The sequence below is a fragment of the Micromys minutus genome, assembly GCF_963924665.1.
Source record: "Micromys minutus genome assembly, chromosome: 6".
NCBI classification, from domain to species: Eukaryota; Metazoa; Chordata; class Mammalia; order Rodentia; family Muridae; genus Micromys; species Micromys minutus.
In genome coordinates, this window is record NC_137975.1 from 57786781 (window position 1) to 57807037 (window position 20257).

The 20257-nt window shown below is 44.1% G+C and overlaps 1 protein-coding gene across 1 annotated transcript in view; it reads left to right on the forward strand.

Moving 5' to 3' along the window:
• ASB13 (ankyrin repeat and SOCS box containing 13) overlaps positions 1-10044 on the forward strand; it is a 15067-nt gene extending 5023 nt beyond the window's left edge. The window contains exons 2-6 of the mRNA XM_080917641.1: positions 2600-2787; positions 4002-4152; positions 5165-5299; positions 7753-7944; positions 8554-10044. Of these exons, the coding sequence (XP_080773767.1) occupies positions 2600-2787; positions 4002-4152; positions 5165-5299; positions 7753-7944; positions 8554-8681 (794 nt within the window). The 3' untranslated portion in view covers positions 8682-10044. The remainder of the gene's footprint in view (positions 1-2599; positions 2788-4001; positions 4153-5164; positions 5300-7752; positions 7945-8553) is intronic.
• Positions 10045-20257: the final 10213 nt, after the last annotated feature.

A 20257-nucleotide genomic window follows, 5' to 3' on the forward strand; every position in this document is an offset into this window, starting at 1 on the left:
GAGCATGTAGCTAACGGTTACTATCTGAACGTTTTCAGATGGAGAGCTCACTTTCACTAAAGTACATTGCATATTGATCACACCAGTCATCACCCTTCTCCCACAGAACTCTTCATCCTGCAAAACTGACTTCATATACTCATTAGATGATAACTCTCTGTCCTCCTCGGTCCCATCGTGATGCTTTTGTCCTTACAACTGTGTTTACTCTAGGTACCTTGTGTGAGTGGAATCATATTACATATGGCCTGTATTGACTGGCTTATTTCACTTAACATAATGTTTTCAAGGCTTATTCATGTTGTAGCCTCTGCTCTTATTTTCTCCCCATGTAAAGCTGATGTTTGTATACCACATTTTGCTTACCCATTCATTTCTTGATGAACACTTACTTGTAATGTTTCTATAACGGTTGTGTTTGCTTACAGGACTATGGGTGGATGATTACTTATAGAATCAGAGACAACTCAAAGACAGATGCATGTCCACCCCAGCATGGGTGATAGCACTGGAAAGCTGGAGTTCAATGTACAACTTGTAAGCAGCTGCACACAGCAGAGTGTCCTTGAAGGCAGCTCAGTTGGTCTGAATCTCTTCTAGGCTTGGCTTCTTAGAGAGTCTCTCATCAACCCTTACTATTTATGTATGTATAAAGAGTGAGAGACCTTATGAATCTGGTCAGTTTCAGTGACTTCCTGATTGAGTTGTTTGCTTCCTGGTTTTTTCCTTGGAGAATGGAATGTTTCACCTCCCCTTAGAACATCCAGAATTTCCAAAATCTTACTGAGCGTCCCTCCAGGACTAATTGTTTTATTTATCTCAGAGAAAATTGCTATACAACATGTAGGTATGAAGAAGCATCTCATTGCAATTTGAGTTTGCATTTCTTTAGTGATTAGTGATATTGACAATTTTTTCATATGTTTGTTGGCCATTTTTATGTCTCCTTTGGATAAGTGTCTGTTAAGACCCTTTGCCCATTTTAAACTTGGATTGTTTGATATTTCTGCTGTTGAATTGTAGAAGTTTTTTTATATAGTCAAGAATATATTAATCTTTTATCAGATATGCAACTTATAAGTATTTTCATTCATTTTATGGGTTATACATTAACTCTGTTGATTATGCCCTTTGATGGACTGAAACCTTTCCCTTTTCTCCTCTTGTTTTTCCTCCTGCTCCTCCTCTGCTTTTTTTGCCTCTACTTTTGGCTATCACATTTGCTGCTTCTGATTTCTGTCTTATCACTGCTAGGACTTTTGCAGCAGATACTTGTTCTACTGGAAAATGTGGTTACCAGTAATTGTATTTCTTCTAAAGATAGATCATATAAAAAAAAGAGTTGGTTGTCTTTTTCAAATTGTATATTTTATACAATCATAATTCATTTCAGCAATTTTATTCATTCATCCAATCATTTATTCATCCATTCATCATCCATCCATTCATCCAATCATCTTCCATCCATTTGTAATCATCATCCATCCATCCATCCATCCATCCATCCATCCATCCATTCATCCAATCATTCATTCATCCATTCATTCAATCATTTATTCATCATCCATCCATCCATCCATCCATTCATCCATCCATCCATCCATCCAATCATTCATTCATCCATCCATTCATTCATCCATTCATTATCCATCCATCTATTCATCTAATCATCCATCCATTCACTCATCCAGCATCCAGGTGAACACAAGCAACTTCATTCAGCCATAAAACCATGTGTACATTCCAAGTGCTGGGATCACAGTCTGAATAAGCAAAGCTTGACCTTTGACTTCTGTGATACTTCCATGCACTTGCCCAGGTACTTAGGAGATTTTGCTTCTGAATTCCCATCACAGGAAATGTTCTTCCGTTGCCTCCATTGTGGTGTTTTGAGTTGTTGGGGCATTGGCCTTGCCCCTGAATAGGAGCTAGCTGCCCATTATTGCGTCTTACACATCTTCATATATGGAAGTGGAGAGTGCTGATTCCATGTTGATAAGATGCTGAATGGCTGTATGGCAGGAACTGCACATGACATATTAACTCCACCTCAGGGACCATTCTGGTTCTAGTAGTCTCTTCTCCCCTCCTCCCCTCCCCCATCCTCTTCTTTTCTTTGTCTACCATCCCCACACAAATCCTAGCTTTACTTTGTCATTTTTTTTTTTAAGGTTTCATGAAAAATCTTGGTGATTTTCACCTTTCAATTTAACTTTGAACCACTAATTCACTACTTTTTACTATCCCCTCAAACTGTATATTGCTACTTATGGGGCACATTCCTCTTGGTAAGGTACAGTTACAGAGGTACACATGTGGAACTGCTGAGCTAAAGGGCATATGGCTGTAAGGGGTAGGAGATAGGGCTCATAGTATGGGCCAGATTCATAGTGCAGACACCTTTATATGCCCTGGCAAGACCTTTGAGCTCCACCCTCTAGCTAGTGGGGATTGCTTATGGATTTTAATAGGAGCACTGGGACCAATTACACGGTCACATATGGTGTCTTGGCTGCCAATGGGCCCCGGAACCTCATGTGGATTCCTTTGTTTTGTTGGAAGCAGGAGGGTCTTAGTAAGGGTTCTGTTTCCTCTTCAGGTTTTTGGGTGGAACGCACGCCTGTGCATGAGGCAGCTCAGCGGGGTGAAAGCCTACAGCTTCAGCAGCTGATTGACAGCGGAGCATGTGTTAACCAAGTCACTGTGGACTCGATCACACCCCTTCACGCAGCGAGTCTGCAGGGCCAGGCCCAGTGTGTGCAGCTGCTGTTGGCAGCTGGTGCCCAGGTGGGTGACCATTTGCCATTGATAGCCATCTAGCGGCAGCTAGGTTGGTGGGACAGGCTCAGGAGAACACTAGAGAAAAGAAAAGACTGTAAGGTGTGCAAGGATGTGGATAGACAGGCTTTGTAGGGTGCTGAAAGCCATGAGAGGAGGCGCGATGGTTGCTGTGGACCAGAGCAGGTTCATGCATAGAGCACTTTTAGCAGGGTGGTTTAGCGCAGCTCTGCTCTGAGATGACCAGGTAGACTTTTCTGCTGTTACCTGGACCCAGGGTTGAACAACTGCTGTGTAGGATTTTTTTTTTTTTTTTTTAAAAGGAGGTTGACCAGTTGTTCTTTTTATTAAAAGGTGAGTAAGTGCTAAAAGATGGCCTGTTGCCTTAACAAGTAGGAGGAAGGAATCGCTGTGTAGGTTTAACACACAGAGTTCTTAACTCCAGGATAGCCAGTGTGAGGTGCTGGCATAACCACTGGGGGGAGGCAGAGAAAAAAAGTAACAAACTTCTGATCTGGCTGCCCTTCATAGTGTGCATATTCACAGGACAGTTAGTTTTTGCTGGTGGTGGTTTCCGTTCTGTTGACTATCTGCCTGCTTAGTAGAGCTAGCAGGATCTGCACTGCCCCCTGTGCCTATGGAGAATACAGGACTTTAGTCTCAGAGCTCACCATGTGAGTGCAGAATGAACACAGCACACCATCTACCCGTTCTTGAAGCTTGGGATGAATCAAATTTCACAGTTTTCATGTGTACCCACGTAGAAGCCTAAATTCTAATTGCTTCTTCCTGGCCTATGATTTTATTTTATTTTTTATTTTTTTTAATGAAGCATTCTAAACAGTCTGAAGCATTTTTTTTTTTAAGTCAAAGCTCAACTTAAAATCCATCTTGAAACTTGCTTCCCAGCCTCAGGCTCTCCTTATTGTCCTAAGTTTATTATTTGTTTGAGGTGGTAGTGAGGGTGAGGCTGAGTTTTATCCTGCTCTGTGCAGAGAAAGCAGAAACCCTCCAATGAGAGATTTCCATATTTAGGAGGCTCCTACATTCCTACCCCAATCCATTCATTTTTCTCTTTGAACTCCCTCCCATTACTTGGTGTGGACCAGAAAAAACTGGTATTTTTGAGACATTATCTTTGCAAAGATGGACCTGCATAAAGATTACAAAGTGTCACCACACTCATTTGCCTAACCCTTTGACATTTGCTTCTGTCATTTGAGGTGGACGCACGCAACATTGACGGCAGCACCCCTCTCTGTGATGCCTGCGCCTCAGGCAGCATCGAGTGTGTGAAACTCCTGCTGTCCTATGGGGCAAAAGTCAACCCTCCTTTGTACACGGCATCCCCTCTACATGAGGCCTGCATGAGTGGTGAGTACATGTGTTAGGGACCAAAATTACCTAAGCATAAAGCACTTAGAGTCCAAAGGAGGAGGTTGGCCTTCATGGATATGGGGAGTTACCAGTAGTATCTCTTGGTTCTTGTCTTCTTAAAGAAAAGAACTTAGTCAAGAGATATATCTAGTTGAAGCAGAATTTCATTCATCAAAGCTAAGTGAAAACAAACACCCCACAGAGAGACTGAAAAAGGCCACCCCAAAGTATGGGCAGCTCAGAGAATTCTGAGCTGTGGATCTTATAGACTTTTTTTTTTTTTTATGTATATTTGTGAGGTAAGTGGCATATTCTCTTCCTAAACTATGGTGGACCAGACTTTTTACTTTAGGATATTTCTCCTAAGGGGAAAAAAAAGCCCCACAGAAGAAAAGCTATGGGTCAAAAAGCTCAATGGCAATGATAGTATGATGACATCACATTGGTGGGGGATGCGGACCCTCCATTAGAAGAGAAGAGGGCCTAAGCCTTGATCCAAACCTGCCCTGAAGACAGAAGGGAGAGCAGGAAAAAGGCAGAAGATGTGCCGGGGGGCAACTTGCATAGTGAGAATGACAGCGAAATGTTTCTTCCTCCAGCAGATTGGCTGCATTGCGAACAGCCACTTGTGTTTTCTGTAGCCTGAATGCTCCCCAGACATGGTTGCTGGGGGGGAGTGTAGGGGGTACAGGGACATAGAGATAAAGGTCAGGATGCTCTTTGTGCCCTATATCCACGTGGTCTCCCATATCTTCTGTCCTCAGCAGGAAAGTGGACATGAGCCTTTCCTTTCCTGACCAAGTGTGCTAAGAATTCCTGAGGGGAGAAGAGAGATGCCTTTGGATTCTCCTAGGGCCATGCAGAGTTACCAGCTGCTTTGTATATCGAGATACAGGCTCGTTCCCCTCTGTTTCTTGTAGGGACACCTTTTCAACTGCTGTTTATCATGGTACCATTCCCAGTGTATATATTCATGAACATCTCCATCTTTTCCCCCACTTATTTTAAGGGAGTTCTGAATGCGTGAGGCTTCTTATTGACGTTGGGGCCAACCTGGAAGCACATGACTGCCATTTTGGGACCCCTCTCCATGTTGCCTGTGCACGGGAGCATTTGGACTGTGTCAAAGTGTTGCTCAATGCAGGTATGCTGCTGTTTGCCCAAGCTACTATTTACCTGAGTGGGTAACTTAACCTGTGCCGTGCTAGCAGATGTCTGGGGAGCAGAAGCAGATAGACTGGTTCTTCTACTACACAGAGAGACCTTGGTCTTGGCTTCTGTGTCTATAAAACTGGAAAAACAAAACCTGTTGTCCCATGTGTAGGGAATATGCTCAATACTGTTTTTATAATGCCTTGTATACAGGCATTGCTCATCAAATGCATCTGATTACTTATTATCTCTCTCTCTCTCTCTCTCTCTCTCTCTCTCTCTGTGAATATATGTTTCTCATAATTTTTTTTTTCTTTTTGTATTTGGGTGCCTGCAAAGGCCAGAAGAGGGTATCAGGTTCCTGGAGCTGGATGATAGGCAGTTATGAGAGCAGCATTTCTCGGTTCTGTAACCACATGACACTTTAAGGCTCTTTCATAGCTCTTTTAGAAGAGCAAAGTCTCCTTTCCACCTCCCCTGATGCTCCATTGGCTTAAACTAGGTTGTATCCCTATAGTCCAGCGTTGTCAAATTTAGAAGGAAAGGAACTGTACCAGTCAGAGCCCACCCTGGATCTGTGGGTGGGTCTGTCGTCCCACCCCAACTTTCTGTAGTTTTAAAGGCATGTTTCCATATACCTAGGAGATTGAGGATTAGTAGAATTTGGGGAGGGGGTGTGTGTCTCCCTCTCCATGTAGGTAAGGAAGCATTGAAACAGATGCAGTCTGGGGAAGAATGTACCAGAAAGGAGAAAAGAGGGTCCTGAGTCTCGATTCAAACCAGAGTTGAAGACAGGATCAGGAAGAGGTATACCAGATGCCCCTTTAATCTCTGATGGGCTCCCTTAACAAGACTGTGTTTTATATTTTCTCCTTCGAAGCACTTTTTTCATTGTGAAATATTTCCATCCTATATAGAAGCAGAGAGAAGTAGCATAGTCTTATGGACTTACATAAGCTTTACACAATCAGTGAAATTCTGTACTACTGAGGCTGAGCCATAAGCCTGTTGGAGAACCTAAGAGAGCCACGTTCCGAATCTCCTGGGAAACATGCGGCAGGTGCTTGTGTAGTGACGACAGTGGTCCTGGTTCTGCTGGTGGATCTGAGCCCATATCTGAAGTGGTCATACTACTCCGCAGGTGGACATAGAGGAGGTTGCTTCTTTTATATTTGTAGGCAGAGAGGCCGAGTTAAGGAATTAGACAGTGTTTGCAGAGGAAGAGAGCTGGTGGGTATCAAAGTCCACTTGTTATGGTTAAGTACTTTTTCACCTGATCACTTACAGTAAATATTTAACTCTTCTGGAAGCGTCCAGAGGTGGGTAGATCAGGATTATTTACACTCCCATCTCCTTGGCAGAGCCCATGTTCCTGTCCACTGAGTCATTTGTGCTGATGGCCTAGGATTGTGGCTGTTTTCAGCTGTGTACTAGGGTGTGTCAGGGCAGCTCCAAATCACATTAATTCTAAAGTGAAGATTTTGGTAACGAACCAGCTTTGACTCCTTAAATCTGTAGATTTATTGTTACTGTATGCATATGGTTTCAGGTGTGCATGCCGAAGCGCACACATGGCACTTGGAGGACGGACCCCTTTGTGGAGTTTGTTCTTTCCTTCCCTTTCCCTGTGGGTTCTTGGGACCCCGCTCAGTTCACTGGCCTTGTGCCAGGCCATCTGGCCAGCCTCAAAATCTTTTTGCTTTCTTTTTAAAAATGTATTTTTAAAATGCTGAATTTAGCCATACTGCCCTGAACATGCCCACTCTGGTTTCATCTCAGAAGCTAAGCCAGGTCAGGCCCCATTAAGAGTTGGATGGGAGATCTAGGAATACCACGTGCCTTAGGCTTAGGATGCTGTGTCTAGCTGCTAATTCCTTGAATCTTTCTGTATGCCTCCAGAGAGGTGAGGGGAGTGGAGTCGAGTTCACAGCTAACGTTTCAAGCACGTTACCTATTTCCCCTTTATCTCTTCCAGTGTATAAAAGAATATATTTAAGAAATATTCATTCTTCATCCAACCAGTTAGTTTTTGAGCCCATCATACCTGTGGCAGAGCAGTGCGTCACCCGTGTCTGTGTCCACAGGATGAGCCTCTGGAAATCTAGGGACCTATGAGGACAGCTACAGGGTATCTTGGGGGATATATCATATTTTTTTCCTTATGAAAGTGAGGGATATTCACGTATTATGTATATATAATGTATACGTCATGTATATTATGTCATATATATATATATTTCATATATATGATATATCCTTCACTTTGATAAGGAAAAATAAATATTAATCTTGAATTCTGAGAAGGTACAGTGGAGTCTGTCTTGCTTTTGTTTTCTGGGCGAGGGTTACTTTTGCACTCTGACAAAGTATGATGTATAGGTCGGTCTTCCCCTTGGTTCCACGCACTCCCCTTGGTAACAGACATTCTCTGCTGTGGTTCTCCAGGGGCCAATGTGAACGCAGCCAAACTTCACGAGACCGCACTTCATCATGCGGCCAAGGTAAAGAATGTCGACCTCATTGAGATGCTCATAGAGTTTGGCGGCAACATCTACGCTCGGGACAACCGGGGCAAGAAGCCCTCGGACTACACGTGGAGCAGCAGTGCCCCGGCCAAGTGCTTTGAGTACTATGAAAGTGAGCCAGGTTCTGTTGTGGAAATACTCCCATATCCTGAACTGCCAGGAACCACTATCATTCATCTTGGGCCCCAGGTTGCTAGTTCATGAATTTATACTGACCGCTTTGAGTTGTACTCCTGTTCTTGGTCACTAGGATGTACTAGGAATCCTTCTGTCCCTGGGGACTGTTTGTTATATTCCTGTAGCCTATGGGTCTACTGAGGAAAGGAGCCTAGAGTTCATGAGCTAGCTGCTAGCACCTGCCCTGGATTAAATCCTTCACCCATGCCTGACTTGGCTGGATCTGTGACAAATGGGCCTCTTAGTCACAAATGAGTTCTTTGCTAAGTCTATTGGCTAGATAGTGTCAAAAACAAACCGGTGACTCCTCCCATAAAACAAAAGACCTCTGTCTCTAAAGACCCAACCCCACAAGATGATGGATATCCCTGTGGATATCACCGGAACCTTATTGCCTGGCTTCTTGTTACTGGTCTTGACCTTCAGAGATGACATATGATCCATCCTAATTCTTGGGTCCTTCCAGTTCTGCCTTTGCAGGCTGCAGGGTGTGCTTCTTCTAGAAACCTTTCTCATTTTTTCCTTTGATCTTTTTTCTCCCCAGAGACACCTCTTTCCCTCTCACAGCTCTGCAGGGTGAGCTTGAGGAAGGCCACTGGTGTTCGAGGGCTAGAGAAAGTCGCCAAGTTGAACATCCCACCCCGGCTCATCGACTACCTTTCCTACAACTGAGCAGCAGGCGGTGGGGGGCGGGGGGCGAGCTGGAAAGGCTGGTGACTGGTCCAGTTGCTCCTCCCATTTCTCTGAAACACCATCATTGCTGTAGATAGGTTGATGCTCCTTCGAGTTCTTTTTGGTTGTCCTTTTTGATGTCTTCTTCTGAACCCCTGAGGAGCTCTCTGAAGCACCAAGAGGCCAGTATCTGGCACTGCGGCTGAGGATGCCAGACTAACCCTTGTTAGTCTTCTGAAACTAATGCTGTCAGTCTAGCATGGGCTCAGTTCTCCATGGTTTTCTTTTCACCGACGACCCTCAAACAGAGACGGTTCAAGGTGCACAGGGGATCCTGGGGACTCAGAATGCTGATGTTGATTGTCCTTTATCTGAATGCCATGCCACCGAAGCATCATGCTCCAAGCACTTCACCCTGTGGACTGGGATACCACTTTGCTGGCATCTTGCCACTTGGATAGTTTTTCTGGGGCAGCAGCTGGCACTTTCCAAGGTCTACTCACACCCAGGTTTATCTCTCAGGGGCTGTACAGAACAGAGTGGGGAGGGCTCAGGCTTTATACCCCCACATCAAGCAGGGTGGTTTTTTTTTTTTTTTTTTTTTTGTTTTGTTTTGTTTTTGTTTTGGATGACTGTCTCCAATATGAGGACTCAAATCTGTTTTAAAGCTTATGTTGGGTCCTGGAGAGATAGCTTGGGACTAGAGTTTAGTTCCTAGAACCCACATAAGGCAGCTCACATAATGGCCTACTACTTCAGCTCCAGGGGATCCGACACCCTCTTCTGGCCTCCTCAAGTACTTGGATATATATGTACACGCACACGCGCGTGCACACACACACATAATTCATATATATATGCTGTAACAAGATTTGTAATGAGCAATGCAAACAGTATAAACAGTAGCTAATATGAAAGTGCAAAACTTTACCCAATGAGAATGCCAAGGCAGGAAAAGGGGTCATGATTCCTTCCTGTAGTAATAAAAACGAGTCCTGTACATTGTGGATGAAATAAGTCTTGCATTCAGACTGAGTTTTACTGGTTGACATTCTATATCTTAATGACACTGATAAAACCCCACATAGAAGAGGGAGAACTAGAGCATTTTCTAGTAGTCATCCAAAACGGGGAAAGCCACCTTCTTTCTGCCACTATTAGGTACAAGTTCTGAGGAAATCCATGATTTTGCATGAAATAGTGATATCGATCATTTAAAAAAGGCACTGGGTTTTGCCTCTTACATCTTTGTAACAGAATCTTGCCACTAGCAATAAAACCCAATAACAGCTCATCTGTTTTATCTTTTGGTATAGAATAAGGCTCTCTCACCATTATTGTCCAATAAATGTGGTTGGATGTAGTTTGTCCTTGTGTCTTAATTTTGGGGACAGATATGTCAGGATGGGCCTCATTCTGTGTGAAATGAGTGAAGTCACTTCCTGTCCCAGGCACCGATGACTAGGATTTTGGGACCTGGTCCACTCTTGCTTTTCCTTTCTGTTTTTGAAACAGGGTCTCACTGTGTAGCTCTGGATGTAGACCAGGCTGGCTTAGAACTCAAAGAGATCTGCCTGGCTCTGCATCCCAAGTGCTGGGATTGAAGGCATGCACCAGAGATACAAAACTAGCTGAACATGGTCAAACTCTAGGAGTCTGAAGCCTACACAACCAAGGCTACACCATGAGACTCTGTCTCAACACACATGCACATACATACACACCACACCCACATACACCACCTCCCCCACAGGGCCCCTCCATATGCCCCTACACGTGCACACATACACACCATACATATATATATATACACACACCCTGTGTGGTGTACCCCCTGAAATGTTCAGCACTCTCCCAAGGTGTGAAGAGAATGATTTATGCAGGTGTAAGCTTTGCCAACATGAACAAAAACAGAGCAATCAACCATATGCATAAAGGGCACTTTAGGCTTATCACCCCCACACACATATAGCACACTCATGCTCACCATACACACACACACAAACTACACACCATACATGTACATACATATACCACACATACTCTCACCACACATATTTACTATACACATACCACACACATATTCACCTACACATCACAATACACACACACCACACATTCACCATATACCCACATATACCACATAATCATACACACCACACATTGCACACACACTACACACACTCACCATACACATACACACACCACACACATTACTATACACACATACCATACATTCACCACACACACATGCACATACAACACACAATCACCACATACACACCACACATTTACCATACACACATACACATGTAACACCACACACACACACACACACACACACACACACACACACACACACACTCCTACTTTTGGTAAAGCATTAAGAGAAAGGGCAGTCTCTGAGTATGGCTGCACATGTCTGAACTTCTTGCACTTACGAGGCAGAGACAGAAGAATCACAAATTTGACGTCATCCCTGTATACACAGTAAGATCTTACTTCAAAAATCCAAAATAAAGCAACAGTCTAAACAGTCCAATAAATATACCTTAGCAAAGAAGAGGAAATACGAACAAGAAATGTACAAAAGGGAAACATTCAAATATCCAGTAAATGCAGGCTAATGAGTACTTAATTCAACAAAATGCTATATTGTCTCTTGACTCAGGCAAGGTGACCGTATGCCCCAAACTGACCTCAACCAATCTTTCTAGTGCTGCGCTCACAGTCCTGTACCAGCTCATCTGACTGTATCAACAGAAGGAAGGTCTGACGGTGTCTATGGTGCTGGCTCCTACTGCAGACAGAAACACAAAGTTCCTCATGCTGATAGATGCGCTCTGAAAGGTACTGGGGACACGTAGGATGATTTAAATGAGCATGCTCAAAATAGTTCTGTTTTTATATAAATACACGCTAATGACACCGCCAGGCATGTAAGAAGATGTGTGGCGGGCTGGAGAGATGGCTCAGTGGTTAAGAGCATTGGCTGCTCTTCCAGAGGTCCTGAGTCAATTCCCAGCAACCACATGGTGGCTCACAACCATCTGTAATGGGATCTGATGCCCTCTTCTGGTGTGTCTGAAGACATCTACAGTGTTGTACTCATATACATAAAATAAATCTTAAGAAAAAAAAAAGATGTGTGGAGGACATTGGCTAAAGCGGTTTATACAGGATTCGTTTCAAAATCCTTATGTGCTATAAAAGTTAGGATGAGTTAGGCTTAACACAAACAGATCTCAGAAATATAATCGGAGATTTAAAAAATGCCTACGAATTGTATGAATCTACTCAGTTCGTTTCTATGTAAACCAGACTAAGTACCTAAAGATGCCGGTTGTGAGAGCAGAAACTGAAGAGCTGAACCTTGCTCTGGTGACCTCTGGGAAGTGTGTGACAAGTGACTTTAGGATAGGAAGAAAGGCCATCTCAATGCAGAGATTTCCTGTCTGAGAAGGTAAGATGAATTAAACACGACATAATACTGTTGCTAGTTAACGTTGGGGGAGCGAATAGAAACCTGGTCATTAAAGCTGACTGTGGTGGGTCACATTATTCACCCCAGCACTCAGGAGTCTGAGGCAGGAGAATCTCCAGTTGGAGACCAGTGTGGGCTGTGCAGCAAGACTCTGGCTGAGACAAAAATGAGACAGGGAGAGCAAGGTGGAGAGGAAGAGGGAAATAGGACACACCCACACATATCCACATACGCACACACAGCAATTCCTTGTTATTTTTAGGTTTTTGATTTTTACTGTGTATGTCTGGGTACTTTGCCTGTGTCTACTGTCCGTGTATCACACATGTGCTTGGTCCCGAGGGAGGTTGAAGAGGATGCCTATCTGCTGAAACTAGACTTACAGATGCTTGTAAACCACTGGATGGGTGTTGGGAATCGAACTCAGGTCCTCTGGTACAACAGCCAGTGTTCTTAACCCCTGAGCCACTGAGCCAAATCGTTTGCTCTCTTTCTTTTTTAAAAAAATAATTTTATTCATTTATTATCTATAAGTACACTGTAGCTTCCTTCAGACACACCAAAAGAGTACTTCAGATCCCATTACAGATGGTTGTGAGCCACCATGTGGTTGCTGAGATTTGAACTCAGGACCTCTGGAAGAGCAGTCAATGCTCTTAACCCCTGAGCCTCTAGAAGAGCCAAATCTCCTGTTCTTCTTTAAAAGCTAATGTATAGTGAAGCATCTTCAACAGGCAGAATGTCTTTTTTCCCCCAATAAAAAAAGGAGAGAACTATATGATTACTATAAACTGGGTTCTCTGTGCTGTGGAACAGTGGTTTGTGTTATGTGATCTCTGTTTTTCCATAGCATTGACTCTTATTTTGAACCCACTTTAATATAAACAAAACCTGACAGCCCTGGCTCACAGACTCACCCTCATCGCTGAAGAAAAGGGCTTGGTAATACACCATTCAGAGACCACGGCTCCTACATGGTCTGCTTATTTTAGAGGTGCCCTGCACAAAGCCATCAGCTTTAAGCCCTGTATTTGTAGAGATAAAAACAAAACAAACCCAAATCCAAAACCAAACCAAAACAAAACAAAAAAACACCCAATGCTGTAAGTAAGGGACGATGCTCCAATTGTAGTTGCTGTCTCAGCTGTGTGCGGCGCTGTGCTGGGACAACCTCATTCCTGGGTGCCTCCCGACCTCTGCAGATTCAAGGCATGAGGCTGGAGAAGAAAAAAGAAAGCATGGCGTAGGGTCCCAGAAACTGTTTGTATCCGAATACCTTACAGTCTTCCCGGTAAGTCTTACCTTTTCCTGTGCCTCTGAAATGCTACCAAAGATAACTTCTAGGTAAGACTTGGGGGAGTTTGGAAATCATTTGGGACAAAAAAGGGTGCCTTTGCACGCTTAGTTCTTTCTGGTTCCTTAAGGAAATCTGTTTTCTCTCAGGGGTGACACCTTTCCCTTCTAGAAGGGGAGTTATTTTATTTACCGAAGAGAGCGTGAAAATGGGTCTGAGAACAAAGCTTTTCTTCAGCACACACACATCTATCACAAGCAGCTGAGCTGGTCCACAGGTTAAAGCCACACCCTAAAGGTATTGGCAAGCTATGGACTGTGCCTGCCCTTCGGGCAACTCTGTTTCCTGGAAGGGCCTAGAAAATTATTCCCAGTCCCTAGTGTCTTTGCCTCCTCTCTTTTACCCACCATGGCACCATATGGCTGTGACAGCTAGGCTTCAGTTGTGTTGTCACGATCTTAGATTACCCTGGCAATTGGAAGGAAAATAGGCTCCCAGTTGGTCCAGTCTAAACAGCATCTCCGAAAGGCTTAGTCTCTGAATTATGAATAAGTAAAGAGATTCCTGTTCAGTCTTGCTCCCTGTTATTTGTTTGAATAAAACGTTACTTCCCTGCAGCTGGTCTCCAGGTGTGTGACCCTTGTGATCATAGCTGGCCTTTGAAGCTGGGCAGAAACTCCAAAGCTCCAAGCCAGGGCATTTCCCTTGTTCATGGGTCTGCATGCCAAGGGCTTAGCAATGGCAACTCCCACTGCTTCTTGGTATTAACCTGAGTTCTGAGGCTCATTCTGCTCCATGAGGGACACAGCTGTGAGGCAAGACAGAAAAGGATATTCACCCATTACTGGGCTTCTTTTCCTTCCTTAGCTTCCCTTTTATCCCACCTTCACCAGTGTTTTGTTTTATGCTCTCCAGTAAGCAACAATGATATGGAAAGAAACATAGAGACAGGTCTCACCCTAGAGTTCAGAGTCGTTTTGCAGGGAGAGACACAGAGAGAATCCTGTGTGCACCAGGTGGCAGGCAATGGTCTAGTTCCACAGTTTGACCTCTTTTCTCTCCCAGTGGGGATGGTATTAGGACACGGAGCCTCTGGGAGGAGCCACTATGACAAGTGCCTTACTAGTGACTTCTTTCCTTGCTGTGACAAAAATACCTGACAGAGGCAATTTAAGGGAGAAGGGTTTACTTTGGCTTATAGTTTATGGGAATGTAGTCATGGTAGAGGCTGGAGCTCTGAAGATTGTGATATGGCTTCACACCTGGGACTACCAGAATGCAGAGAGAGAGAGAGAGAGAGAGAGAGAGAGAGAGCACACTCAGGCCATTTTAGTTGGACTAGATTATAACTCTCAAGGCCAGAAAGGCCCCATCTCCAAAAGGTTTTTTTTTTTTTTTTTTTTTTCTTAAAGTTTTACAATCTTCCAAAAGAGTGCCATGTATTTATATAAGAGCCTGTTTGGAGAGGGTGTTACAACCAAGCTATAATAGTTTCTGTAGTGGTTTGAATATGCTTGGCACAGGGAGTAGCACTATTAGGAGGTGTGACCTTTTGGAGTAGGCGTGTCCCTGTGGGCGTGGGCTAGGATCCTCATCCTAGCTGCCTGGAAGTCAGTCTTCTCCTAGCTGCCTTCAGATGAAGATGTATAACTCTCAGCTCCTCCTGCATCATGCCTGCCTGGACTCTGCCATGCTCCCTCATTGATCACAATGAACTGAACCTCTGAATCTATAAGCCAGTCTCAATTAACTGTTGTCCTTGTAAGAGTTGATTTGGTCATGGTATATGCTCACAGCAGTAAACCCTGACTAAGACAACACCCTTATAAAAGAGTTGCTAGAGAGCTGCCTTGTTCTTTCTTTTTAAATTTTTTTTAAGATTTATTTTATGTATATGAGTATACTCTTGCTATCTTCAGACACACCAAATCCCATTACAGATGGTTGTGAACTACCATGTGGTTGCTGGGAATTGAACTCAAGACCTCTGGAAAAGCAACCAGTGCTCTTAACCACTGAGCCATCTCTCCAGCCTCATGCCCTGTCCTTTCTATTGTAAAAGAACACAACGAGCAATGTGATGCATGAACCAGAGCACAGTTCTTTGCAGAGGCAAATATTTTAAGTGATTTTGGTCTCCCTGGCCAGCCACTAACAATGCATGGTTTTGTATACAAGTAACAATCAATTAATATAGTTAATTGACTATGACAGAGCTTAGGTTTGGCCACATCTTGTCCAGGTGATGAAGGAGAGTTATGAAGTCACCAAAAGCACTGTTCTGCTCCAGGCCCTGGGAAAAGGCACCATGGGCATCTGTCTTATTGCTGCAAGGGGTTATAATGTGTCTGAAGGGTCACAGAGTAAACAAATATGATTAAACTTACCGACTGACTGTACAAAGCTCAACATAAAACACGGGCTTTTACTTTATGCTGAACTTGGGAAAGGCAGGAGGAAGGTGAAGAGAAAGCTTTATTGAAATGCTGAAGGGTCTATCTTGAATTTCTTCAAACTATTTTGAATATTTTTTCCCAAAATACAGATGTTTCTTGTGTCCAGAAGATAGTGTGGCTGAGAAAATTTCTGCAAACACTAGGACCCGAGTTTAATCCCCAGAATCCCCTCAAAAATAAAAGCTATGATGGTGGGTGGTGTGTGCTTGTGATTCTAGTGAGAGGTAGAGACAAGTTGGTCCCAGGCTTCAGACTCTTCCTATATTCTCCTGAGCTCATGGAGAAAATAGTCCCAACAGTATTGACTTTTCTCAGCGTAGTCACCTGAGAGCATGCCACTAGCCTGCAGACATTCTGATGTTTCCGAAGGACCAGAGGTTCCAGTTTCTGTGAAGAATTTCCTAAAATAATAACATGCAGCCAAGGGCTCACTACAGTGTTCTCATGAGGAGAGAAACTGTCACTGACTCGGTCTTTTATGTGGAAGCAGCGGCTTCCTGACACACAGAGCCATTCCATTTTGGGATTAACAGTGACATGGGAAGCTCTGTCTGCTGGTGACCATCTGTCGGGTAGGACTTTTGCTTTGAGTTTCCTATGGAAAACAGAAGTGGTCCCTCCTCTTGAGGGTGCTCAAAGGGAAAACTTGATCCACTTGGAAAGATTCGATATGCAAAAGAAAGATAGCTCAAGATTGCTTTTCCTTCTCCATCTTCACGATGGAGACGTGGAAGACACTTGGATCTGGCCCCTTCATTAATCATTTACTGCAGCATTTGGAACACGGGGAAGAAAATAACGGGTCTCACCTGGTCTGAGGTAACATCTGTTCTCCATGGGCACAAAGTTCATACAGTTACTGTGCTCTGTTATGTATTCTCAAATGCTTGCCTGAATTTAACAAGGGCAAAGAAAAACCCAGATTTAAGATCTGCAAAGCTCATTTCCTAGTTAGGGGATACTTCTCCAGGAAGCAGAGAGCAGAGCCCACGGTCGAAAAGGGGTTGAGTAAGAGTAACTGTGGCTTAGTAATCTAACCTGGTAAGATCCGAGCTTTAGCAGGTTCGCCAAAGCACCAGACTGTACAGACTGCCAGCTGAACAGAGGCTAGATGTTAAAGTGAGGAAGGGGATTGTGTAGAGGACAATGCAATTGTTTGACACAGTGGTCCTGGAAGAACTGTCCCTCCATAGACACACCCCACCAGTGCCTCTGGAAACCTAGTGGAACGCTAACCTCGGGGATTCATTTGAGACTTACTTGAAATTCAAATGGTGGGCCCAGGAGCCTGCATTTTAACAAGGCCTCCCAGCTACTCTGGTGAATGCTACAAGTTGAAGAAATAAAAATGATGTCCCAGCATGCACAGAATCCTGCCCTCGGTCTCCAGCACGGCTAAAACCAAGTGTGATGACACACTCCCCAAATCTCAGCATTCAGGAGGTGAAGTCAAGAGGGTCAGAAGTTTCCAGTCGTCTTATTCATGCCAGCTTGGACTATCTAACACCCTGCTGAAGAGGAGGAGGAGGCAGAGGAGAGGAAGGAGGGGGTAAAAGGAAAGCAGTAAGAATGGGAGGAGAACAAGGAAGGGAGAGAGAGAAGAAAGAGAAGAAAGAAGGTCTGTGCTGTGGACAGAACCTTCTGGGTCTTTGTAGCTCTATGCCTAGTTCGTTGGCTATGATCCTTGCCCTAACAAAGGGAATGTGGCCTATGTGTTTTTCTCATTTTCCTCTGCTCCCATAGCTTGTAAACTCTAAAAATCTGACTTAGAGTAACATATGCTAATCACAAGGAATCTCTGGCCTGAAGCCAGAAGTTTTTTGTTTGGTTGGGTTTTTTTTTTTTTTTTTTTTTTTTTTTTTTTTTTTTTACAGAAAAGATCTGGAAGTGGTAGGCCATACTGATTTGTTTTCTCCTCCTCTTCTTCCTCCTCCTCCTCCTGCTGCTGCTGTCGGGGCTCAGATAGTAAATATCTTTAGCTCTATAGTCCACATCTTCTCTCTCTGTAACTACTCTCTCATTTGTGACAAAAGCAGACTTAGATAATCTAATTGAGCATAAGGCTGTTTTTCTTTTTTTAAAAAATGTTTTAAAAGATTTATTTGTTTATTTTATGTATTGGAGTTCACTGTCTTCAGACATACCAGAAGTGGGCGTCGGATCCCATTACAGATGGTTGTGAGTCACCATGTGGTTACTGGGATTTGAACTCAGGACCTCTGGAAGAGCAGCCAGTGCTCTTAACTGCTGCTGAGCCATCTCTCCAACCCCGAGGCTGTGTTTCAATCAAACCTTATTTACAAAAACAAGTGGTGAATCCAGATTTGGTTCCTGTCCGTAGCTGGATAACCCTTGGTGTATACGCTCAAATAAGTCAAGGAAAGCATTTTTGTTACTCTCTTGACCTTTCATAGCTTCTAATGGCTGCCACGGTACTAGTCATTACGTATGTTCTAGACAGGCAGAAAAAGGGAAAGCTGGGGTAAAGGAGTATCTGCTGCGGGGACCTTATTTACCATGTTGCTTTGTTGCCATTTGCTTGCTTGGTCCTTTGGCATTCATAAAATGAAAGGTTCTCTGACAAGAAAGTGAGCAGGTCATAGGCCAGCAGCTCTAAACGCAGCTCCCCCCACCTCCATTAACTCTTCCAGTTCTTCCAATAGTGCCCCGTGAAGCAGAAAATCAGTCCATAAAGACTTTTTAGTTACCGGTTTCTGGTCTCTCCTGCCAAACTTTATTTTTGAGTTCCTAGAGAAGAAGGCAACCTCCCAGTCTAATTTTCAAGACGATGACTTAAAATTTCCAGCCCTCATTAAAAAAAAAAAAAAAAAAAAAAAACCACACCAAACACTTCAAAACCCCTTTCATGTGACATGGAGGTCTGGGTGGAGAACAGGAGAAAGGAGGAGGCTGGTGAGGCAGGAAAAGGACCGGAAGTGTTGTTCGTGGGGCTGTAATAGTTAGCAGCCTTAGGAGAGCAGAGGGCTGAGCTCAAAGCCGCTCCAAGCTATGATTGATGGTGTGTGATGGGTACCAGGAGTTACCTGTCCTGCTCAAAGGCTCGCAGAAGGAGTTTCCGTGAGGCCCCTTGATCACTGATTTCAATGCTATGCAAAAGCATTTTAATCAAAGGCAGGACTTCTACTCAAAGCCCAGTTATTGCCACTTTATTTTCCACACAGAGATGATGATTCTCTCTCCCTGTCTCCCACTCTCTGTCTCTCTGTGTCTGTCTCCCTGTCTCTCTGTCTCTGTCTCTCTGTGTCTGTCTCTCTCTGTCTCTCGGTGTCTTTCTCTGTCTCTCTCTGTCTCTGTGTCTCTCTCTGTTTCTCTGTCTTTCTGTGTCTGTCTCTCTGTGTCTGTTTCTCTCTGTCTCTCTGTGTCTGTCTCTCTCTGTCTCTCTGTGTCTGTGTCTCTCTGTGTCTGTGTCTCTCTGTCTCTGTGTCTCTCTGTTTCTCTCTGTCTCTCTCTGTCTCCCACTCTCTGTCTCCCTGTCTCTGTTTCTCTGTCTCTCTGTCTCTCTGTGTCTGTCTCTCTGTGTCTCTCTGTCTCTGTGTCTCTTTGTTTCTCTCTGTCTCTCTCTCTGTCTCCCTGTCTCTGTTTCTCTGTCTCTCTGTGTCTCTCTGTGTCTGTCTCTCTGTTTCTCTCTGTCTCTGTTTCTCTGTGTCTGTCTCTCTCTGTCTCTCTGTGTCTGTCTCTCTCTGTCTCTCTGTGTCTTTCTCTCTGTCTCTCTCTGTCTCTGTGTCTCTCTCTGTCTCTCTGTCTTTCTGTGTCTGTCTCTCTGTGTCTGTCTCTCTCTGTCTCTCTGTCTGTCTCTCTGTCTCTCTGTGTCTCTCTGTCTGTCTCTCTGTCTCTCTGTGTCTGTCTCTCTCTGTCTCTCTGTCTCTCTCTGTCTCTCTGTCTGTCTCTCTGTCTCTCTGTGTCTCTCTGTCTGTCTCTCTGTCTCTCTGTGTCTGTCTCTCTGTCTCTCTGTCTCTCTGTCTCTCTGTCTGTCTCTCTGTCTCTCTGTGTCTCTCTGTCTGTCTCTCTGTCTCTCTGTGTCTGTCTCTCTCTGTCTCTCTGTGTCTGTGTCTCTCTGTCTCTGTGTCTCTCTGTTTCTCTCTGTCTCTCTCTCTGTTTCCCACTCTCTGTCTCCCTGTCTCTGTTTCTCTGTCTCTCTGTCTCTCTGTGTCTGTCTCTCTGTGTCTCTTTGTCTCTCTCTGTCTCCCTGTCTCTGTTTCTCTATCTCTGTTTCCCACTCTTTGTCTCGCTGTCTCCCACTCTGTCTCTCTGTGTCTTCTCCCTGTCTCTCTGTGTCTGTCTCTCTCTCTCTGTGTGTCTCTGTGTCTCTGTGTCTCTGTCT